General features: G+C 34.0%; 1 protein-coding gene across 1 annotated transcript in view; it reads left to right on the top strand.

Annotated features, from left to right (window-relative positions):
• Nucleotides 1-9,515, top strand: part of LOC107700498 (collagen alpha-1(XI) chain-like) — an 81,598-nt gene that overhangs the window by 50,505 nt on the left and 21,578 nt on the right. Inside the window, exons 26-32 of the mRNA XM_016502171.1 lie at nt 730-774; nt 1,031-1,084; nt 1,179-1,223; nt 2,466-2,519; nt 2,660-2,767; nt 3,097-3,150; nt 6,437-6,490. Coding sequence (XP_016357657.1) covers nt 730-774; nt 1,031-1,084; nt 1,179-1,223; nt 2,466-2,519; nt 2,660-2,767; nt 3,097-3,150; nt 6,437-6,490 — 414 coding nt within the window. The remainder of the gene's footprint in view (nt 1-729; nt 775-1,030; nt 1,085-1,178; nt 1,224-2,465; nt 2,520-2,659; nt 2,768-3,096; nt 3,151-6,436; nt 6,491-9,515) is intronic.

The following is a 9,515-nucleotide window of genomic DNA, read 5'->3' on the forward strand; positions in this document are numbered from 1 at the left end:
TATATATATGTATATGTATATTATACGCACATATATTATACACACACACGTATACACACACACACAAGTAGAAATACACACATATATTATACACACACACGTATACACACACACACAAGTAGAAAAACAAGTAGATAGAATAGAAAAAATAGAAAGCTAGTGTTTGTTATTTTTGTTTAGTTTTTTTTTTTTTTTTTTTTTTTTTTTTTTTTTTTTTTTTTTTTTTTTTTTTTTTTTAAAGAAGATAAATATAGATAAAGTAGAATTAAAATAGAATAGAAAGTGCTAGAGTTAGAGGGTCAAATAAAGGTGGAACAGATGTGTTTTTAGTCATTTCTTGAAGATGGGTAAGGACTCGAATTGAGTTATAATATTATTACTGTAATAATATTATTTTATTACAGTTTAAATGTATTTACTGTCTCTTTTGGTTAGTTTAATCATTTTGATAAATTTATTAACTTGCAGAATAAAAGTAAAACTAAAAAATGACCCCATTTCTTTTTTTTCTTTTTTTTGCTATCTCAATTCCAATTCTAAGTGATGCACAACCCCTAAAAATTTGATTCTTGCAAAAAAGACTCTTACACTGGAATAATTATAACACTGTTGAAGTTGAATACTGTAAATAACTGTACACTAAATCCACAAGACCATACCCAGCTGCATTTTCCTCATGTTACTTTCAGACTTTCAATGAAGATGCTTTTGTTTATAATCTTTCCACAGGGTCATCCTGGGAAGGAAGGTTCTCCCGGGGAGAAAGGAGCAGCTGTGAGTGTATTTTTAGTTTGTCTCGAAATGAATTGTCACTCTAAGTTCCAGTTATTGACCACATTTCAAGTACAAAGCCACTAAACACCCGTAAGGCACTATTTTGCAGCTGTCTACAAGTTTAGTATTGAAATTAAAGCCATTTCTCTGTCTGTAATTAACACTTAATGTGTGGCCCCTTTAGATGTTTAAAACCTAATTCCCCTCTATTAATCCTGATTGATTCAGTGTTATTATATTTACTCATTTCCTACAGGGCCACTCAGGTCCCCAGGGGTCCATTGGCTATCCCGGTCCCCGAGGTGTGAAGGTAAACAGCCTTGATTCTCTTCATCTCACTGGTTCTTTATTATGTGCGTTTATTCTATCCATTAGAGCCTCTTTTCATTGTTCTGTCCATTTAGGGTGCAGAGGGCGTTCGTGGCTTGAAGGGCGGCAAAGGAGAAAAGGTAAGCAAATTACCCGTCCCCTGTCTCCATTACTGAGCTCTTGGGTCAGCCTCTAAAATGAGGAACACAGATGACAGGCCAGCAGCTAAAAGTGGAAGGCCATTTCAGGGACTATTTGCACCAAAATGGGTTAAATCAGGTGTTATGAGTGTGTGGTATAAAGCAAAGCTATATGACTGGATATCAGTAGAGATTTATAAGCAGAAAAAAATGATAGAAGAATTGTAATCTGTTATAATTGTTTTGTATATATACAGTATCGTGGCTCGATCTGCTTCAGGCTGTATCCTCTGCAGTGGCCACCAAGTGTCAATGTTTCATTCATACAATAGTGAAGTCAGTTTCCAAAATGTATCGTTATTGATATGAAATTCTCAAGCTTAACATTTATAGCTTTTATAGTTTGTTAAATGAACATGCAATCATAGATATGATTTAATTTCTCAGACTGAACTAGTTTGAACCAGCAGTTTACACTATGGCCACAAGATGCCAGCATTTAGCCATTATGTTCTTATGGAGTATTTGAAATTAGATAAAAATGTTTGATAGTTTGCTCATTATTTTTAATTTTTTACTTTGGAATTTTGAAAATGTATTTATTTATTTATTTAAATGAGTTTGCATTTTACCCAAATAAATGTTCTGAGATGATGTTTTTCATGGGTTCAGGAGTGATGACAGTATTTATTGTGCGTATTTAAATTTAATTTCCATTTCAATTCTATTTTATCTATCTATCTATCTATCTATCTATCTATCTATCTATCTATCTGTCTATCATCTGACGATAAAAATGTTTGATAGTTTGCTCATTATTTTTAATTTTTTACTTTGGAATTTTGAAAATGTATTTATTTATTTATTTAAATGAGTTTGCATTTTACCCAAATAAATGTTCTGAGATGATGTTTTTCATGGGTTCAGGAGTGATGACAGTATTTATTGTGCGTATTTAAATTTAATTTCCATTTCAATTCTATTTTATCTATCTATCTATCTATCTATCTATCTATCTATCTATCTATCTGTCTATCATCTGACTATTTCTATCTATCTGTCTATCAGTATTCAAAAAATACTAAAAAGTTATATTTTAAATGTTAATTAATTCTATTTAAATTATATTTTTAAATGTCAATTTAAATCGTTTTTTTATCACATTCATTCATTCATTCATTCATTTGTTTATTAGCATACGTTTACATTTTACCCAAATAAATGACCTGAGTTTGATTTCAGGGAGAAGATGGTTTTCCTGGGTTCAAGGGTGACATGGGCCTCAAGGGTGATAAGGTGAGTAACAAACACGTATAGTTGCATTTAATTTCAATCAACACTTATAAACACTTATTTATTATTTATTTAAGGTGAGTTTTAACCATTTAGTTGTTACAAGTCTGATATAAAGTTTGTGGATTGTTGCTGGTGTTCAGGGAGAGGTTGGCGTGTTGGGCCCCAGAGGAGAAGACGGACCAGAGGGGCCGAAAGGTAAAGGAGGTCCCTCTGGAGAGGCTGGTCCCATGGGCATGGCAGGAGAGAAGGTCAGTTTGAAACTCATTATGTTCAATATAATGGCAAAGTACTTGAAATGACCAGCCCTGGAAAAATCAACACTAGGGTTTTTGGGGCAATTAAGTGTCTGTCAGGGATTATTAATACATGTGTGAATTAAAACTTAAAATGACACCGAACTCATAATCTTAAATTGATTCTGAATGGCAGTTTTAAATGTCAGCCAAATACTCCATTACAGCTCCCATATGCTTTTACAGTTTATGGAGGGCGGTGAAATGCTTTATTGTTACTCTATAGGGCCTGATGATTATTTAAAAACTCAAAATGACAATGTGCTTTTTCTTTTCATTTTTAGGGAAAACTTGGTGTTCCAGGTTTGCCTGGCTACCCAGGAAGACAAGGTCCTAAAGTAAGTACTGACACGTTTCCTGTTGCAACTTTATCGTTATTTTATGTTATTTCTATTTTATTTGTATTTATTTTTTCAAAGCATCTCTAGGATTATTATCTCTAGATTAAAATGAGACACTAATCAAAAATAAAACTATGAAGTTATCATGTCTCTTAAACGGTGCCACTGTCAGTACTGCTTTATTTATATTTCGCCGAGCGCTGCTTTTGACACGCAAGGCCTGCTGTTCTCTGATAGCCTGTGTTAACAGAGTTAATAGGATAAACTCATTCTCCATGACGCTGACTGTTTTATCTCTTGGCCACCCAGCATGCAATAAATGCAGGCCTGTGAACAGCTCAAGACTGTGCAGACACAGTTTGTGATGTTTGTCAGCTTATTCGTTCAGTTCAGGCTGCTGACACCATCAGAACAAGTATTTGATTCAATATAGGGCTGGTCCACTCAAATAGCTTGAACTCCCTGGTATTTATTCATTGAGTTTTACTTTTGAAGTTTTTTTATGAAATGGATCCTACTTTGCTTGAATAGCAAATGGTGCAAAGTGACATTGAAGTAGGCTACATCCTGCTTTGTCAGCTATTTCAGCTTTGGGTTTACAGTTGATGTTTGGCCTGTTCAGGGTTCTGTTCAAATTATTTGAGGAGTGTCTGAGCATGGAATGAAGAGCGGAATTGTGTGACGATGATGATGATGAATTTTATTATGGAGGAGGGTTTTGTTTTGTTTTGTTTTGTTTTGTTTTGTTTTGTTTTGTTTTGTTTTGTTTTGCTTTGCCTTGCTTTGCTTTTTGTTTTGTTTTTGTTATTTGAGTTCCAGTGACAGATGCACACTATATCAGTATCATATTGCTAATTAATGGCTATAGTTTCTTTAATCAGTATAGTTGATATTAATATTTCATTATTTTACTAATTTCCTCTCCTTTAACCTTTGACTGACTACATATGTTTTTATTATTATTATTATTATTATTATTATTACTACTACTACTAAATTATTTGGCATAATCTATGACTCACTTAAGGTTATTTTTAAAACACTAATAATTTTGTAGTATTAATGTAATCTTTAGCAAATCTGAAAAAAAAAAATCCAAACTCAAAATTAATACCCATTTTTCATACTGTAAATTATAATGTTGTGATGTCTGAATTAACTAGTAGAAATTAAAACAATAGATTTTAGTTTTTAGCATTTTATTTATTTATTCATTTTTATATTTTTATATATACTTATTTAGGCACTGATGAAGGGTTTAACACCAAAACTTTTTGCAATTCGTTATTTTTTTAAGCTTTTTTTTCTATTTTCATGTGTGACTCTTTTTCCCCTCAGTGTATTTAGACAGAATTACTGCCATTTATTGGTTATGGTGCATAACATGAAAATAATAAGTGGCTTATCATGCTTCCAACAAAAGCATAACATGTTAATGGGTTAATGTTGTTGTTTTAATGACACATTAAACTTCTCCAACTGCTGTGTGTGTGTGTGTGTGTGTGTGTGTGTGTGTGTGTGTCTGTGTGTGTTTGCAGTTGTCTGTTTGATTTGCTCCATTATCCCGTGCAGGCAACCATCCCGTGGAGTAAATTACTGATGCGTATCCATTGTATACAGACCGCTTCCCCTTTTTTGCCTGCCAAAATAATTCGACCTTCAATTTCATCTCCTGCGATGAATGCCTCAGGAGAGGGTACAGTCCTAACTATGAGACTGAGGCTCATGGAGATTAACTGGCATATTTAACATGCATTTAGACATTAAGCAAGCTTTTTAAAATGTTTAAAAACTTTAACACTGCAGAGAAATTCCACTGCAGTTTATTGCAACACAACCAGGGATATATAAATAGCCAATTTTGATTTTATATTGACTTTAATGTACAAAGGTCCACGATTTTTTGGAAAGAAACTTGTGTGTACCAACATAATCTCTTGTTGGAGATTCATTTAGAAATTCATTTTTAATCAGATTTTACAGTCTCACAGCTGTTGTACTTTATTATTGATCAGTTTATCATTTCTAAATTAAGTATGGCATTATTTACAAACCGGTTATTTAGTTGTCGTCAAGGGTTCATAAGATCATTTAGAAAGGGTAAGTAAATGATTAATAAACTATTTAAATGGACATTTATACATATTATTTAGACATATAGTAATAGTGTGTTAATAAATGCTGTATTAACATGTATTCTTACTGTACTTCATGATTAACTCAGGTAGTTATAAAACCTTGAGTAGTTGTCAGTTAACTATTTGTGTGAGCCAGTCTAAAGTGAGGATTACTTGTGCCTCATAAAAACTTTTAAAAAGGAGATTTAAAGGCTCAGTTATCTTCTAAACAGAAAAAGGAAACAAACACAACATAGAGTAATACAGATCTAAATGATCTTATGAACCACTGACAACTCCTAAATAACTGGTTTGTTAATAATGTAATACTTAATTTAGAAATTATACATTGAATATTAATAAATTATGAAAATATAAATATTAAACATTATAGATATGCTCATAAATCAAGAACAAAGCATTTATAGCTGTATTTATAAACTGCTTACTCTCTATTAATGTGGGGACAATGCTTTATAAATGATGAATTGACTATTTACTAATGCTTAACTAATGGTCCATAGCGTGAGGTTATTATAAAGTTTTACCAAATAAATGCTAACATGTATCTCATAAAATGCCTGACTTTTAGTAAGTTTTGGCCAACTCAAAGCAGGCATATGTCACAGGGAATTGGAAATGGCTCTACTAGTTTTTCTTCATTAAGAGTACTTAAAACTGTGGGACTGAATATAATCAAACATTGTTTTGTTTTTAGTATAAGAAACAGCATCTGCCTTCTTGATGAATTTCAGTCTCCACTAGTTATCTCTTTCATGAATCAGTTGTTGCTGAAAGTCACATTTAAAACACAAAGCCAGTATGATTTCAATAAACAACAGTCGATTTTGCCGTCACTTGCTGTTTTGATGTTTACTTTTAGCTGGCTCATATGTTTTTCATGACTCAGATGGGAGGAGAGTGACGTGTCCTTGGCGTCACATGACAATGCACTGCCAGCACTTGTTTCTGATGTAGGAAATAGAGAGATTGCCAGTTGTATAAACACTCTGGGCTGTATTTCCAGGAGACATATAGTACAAACAGCTGCCATACACTGGCACAAACAAATGCAAGTGCACGCAGAGTTTCAGATGCCACTTTGACAGATTCTGAAGCACAGCTCTCATTAGAGAATTAAACCGCTCTCTCTCCTTCTCACACAGGGTCCATCTGGTCTGAAGGGAAGCGAGGGTCCACAGGGTCCACCCGGTCCTATTGTAAGTACCTGTGTTACCATGGAAACTCTGTCGCTGCAAACGATCAATCTGCAAGCTTTGCCTCTATTAGTGAAGTGACATCAGGCAAATTCTGGAACGGGCGCAGTCAGCAGGTGGTGAATTTAATGACCAGTAATGTTGGCACTGAGAGCCCAGTTTGGTGTGTGATCTGATCCCACGCAGTCTGATCACGCTGAATGAGTCAGGCCTAATCCGTAAGTCCGTCACCACATCAGTAATTGCATTTGAATCATACGTGAAATATGCTTAGAGATTCAGACCTGTTGTCATCAGGGATGTCAAATGTACTTGTAAATGTAAATGTACAGGAAAATGTCTGACTTGGCGGGATACTAATGGAGCATTTACATTACATGTTTAGTGTCAGAATATTGGACCTGTGTATTAGGCCTATAATGAAAATCTTGAAAAGGAAAGAGAAAAATATTTCTTTCTTCAAGCAACTTAATTGAGAAATATTTTTTATTGTTATTTTTTTAAATATTTATATAAAAAAATATAAAAATAATTTTTAACTTCAGAACAGTTCTGTAATTAATTACGTTCTATTAGAATGTAATTATATTCTATTCTAAAAATGTAAAAAATTATATTGTGTAATGTTTAATGAAATGTATTATCTTAATATATCTTATTATATTTATGTATATGTATAGAGAAAGAGAGTTCAAGTATAAATATTGTAATAATAATATAAAAATGTAATATTTATATTACTTATATTTTACTAATACAAATATTTTGCTATTAATAAAATAGAAAATAGCATTATGTATACCCTTGTAAAAAAGTAATATATTATATATATTATATCTATTAACATATTTACTGACATATTGCTCGAGACTTACTGATATAAAAATGATATATAAACTTTATTTGGAGAGCTACTTGTGCACAGTGCACATTTTTTTATGTCACTGTTGATAAGGATCATATGATCTTTGAATAATATCGGCTTTTAAATGTGAGATAATTAAAGTGTACCTAAAGTATACTTACAAAAGTTCCACTTAGCACAATCAAATATACTTCAGTGTATCTTTAATTGGACTTCAGCGCTATTTCCGCACAATTAAAGTGCATTAAGTACAAAATTATTTGTTCCAAATTAGCAGACTTGAAGTATGCCAATTTAGTATTTGCAGTACAACTTAAGGGTATTTTTATTAAGTACATAAATATGTAAATGTAGTACACTTAGCATGAAATAAATGTATTTTAAATAAATATAAGTATAATTATTTTTTCACAAGGGTTTTTATTCATGTATATATATGAATATATAAGTCGTGGCCTAATGAAGTCGTGGCCTAATGGTTAGAGAGTCGGACTCATAACCCAAAGGTTGCGGGTTCGAGTCTCGTACCGGCAGGGAGTGTAGGGGGGGGGAGTGAAAGGACAGCGCTCTCCCACCTTCAATACCACGACTGAGGTGCCCTTGAGCAAGGCACCGAACCCCCAACTGCTCCCCGGGCACTGCAGCATAAATGGCTGCCCACTGCTCCGGGTGTGTGTTCACGGTGTGTGTGTGTTCACTGCTGTGTGTGTGCACTTTGGATGGGTAAATGCAGAGCACTAATTCCGAGTATGGGTCACCATACTTGGCCACATGTCACGTCACTTTAAAAAGTCACTTTATATACACGTGCATACACACAGTATACAGTATAGTGTTAAAGTATTATTAGCTGTAATATTGTAGATTAAATTTTACTTGAACATTTATGTAATACTTTATTATGAATTTAAAGAAGTATGTTCAATAGTTGAATTAAGTGGTGTTGAAAGTTGTATCGATAATAATGCTGTTTTACTGTTCTTGCTATTGACTCCTGAAATTTTGGTATGATGACAACCCTGTGATCATATAGAATGTAGAGTAAAATAGATCTTCCATTCTGCATAGAAATAACATCCTCCCATTAAAGTAACTGCTGTCTGTCTTCTCTCGTAGTGCAGTGAAGGCACAGCAGTACAGCTTAAAACCATCAAAGCTTCAGCTGTGCGCTATGTGAAGCCCTTTTCAGCTTGAGGAAGATTGGTGTAGGGATTCATTGTCTCTCTTGTATTAAAAGCATCTGTACAGCCCGGCAAGAAAAATCTCTGAAATCAGAAGGATTTTGAGTCAGTGGACCACCCACGCCAATCAGCCATCTTATCTTTGCCTAAATAGACCTCCCGCAGGTGCCTGAATTGAGTTACTGGCAGCAGAGTACAACTCTTCTGAGAAGTTTCTAACAAAGAGCTGAGTCAGTTTGCACAGTGTGCAGTGTGCCTCAGTGTGTTTGTGAGGTGGTATATCAGATGAGAAGTGAGTCAGGGCTGTGTGTTGTGTCAGTTTGATAGTAGGATGTATGACGGTCACAGTCTGTGGTGACAGTGGACCGTTCATTGTGGAAATGAGCATAAACTATTCATGCTTCATTATTTGTATATGTACCTTTAAAACAAATATTAAAAAAACTTTTTGAAAATTGTAATTAAGATGCGTGCACTCAGATGTTGAGACAATGTTCTGCCCTGCACGTTCTCACTCCCAACTCGTCACATATTGACGCTAGGTCAGGACCCCTTGACGATGCTTTTTGACACTCAAGGTACCCCTTTAGTGTCATTTTTCGATGCACAGGGATATCTTTTTAGCGTCCCTTTTCGACGTGCAGGGACCTCCATTGTTTGCAGTTGTTTGTCTTCATTTAATGGTTTGCATGCATTTGCAAAAAATATGAATTATTTTATATAAATTTATACTTTCATTGGAGCACCTAAACCTACCCACTTCTGAACAATATAAAACACGTAACAGGCAAATATACAAAACAACAACAACATTTGACTCCTTACGCATGCAAAACTGGTGCAGTGCAATAACGACGTGATTTGCAGCTGTCGCACTTTTCGTAATGTCATTAGGCTATAGCATTTTATTTTAAAAATGGAGAGCTTCCTTGTGCTAAGTAGGCCTGCCCTCTACTAAAGATTTTTCTAGTCAACTAGTCGC

Source organism: Sinocyclocheilus anshuiensis, unplaced genomic scaffold, assembly GCF_001515605.1.
Source record: "Sinocyclocheilus anshuiensis isolate Anshui unplaced genomic scaffold, SAMN03320099.WGS_v1.1 scaffold718, whole genome shotgun sequence".
NCBI classification, from domain to species: domain Eukaryota; kingdom Metazoa; phylum Chordata; class Actinopteri; order Cypriniformes; family Cyprinidae; genus Sinocyclocheilus; species Sinocyclocheilus anshuiensis.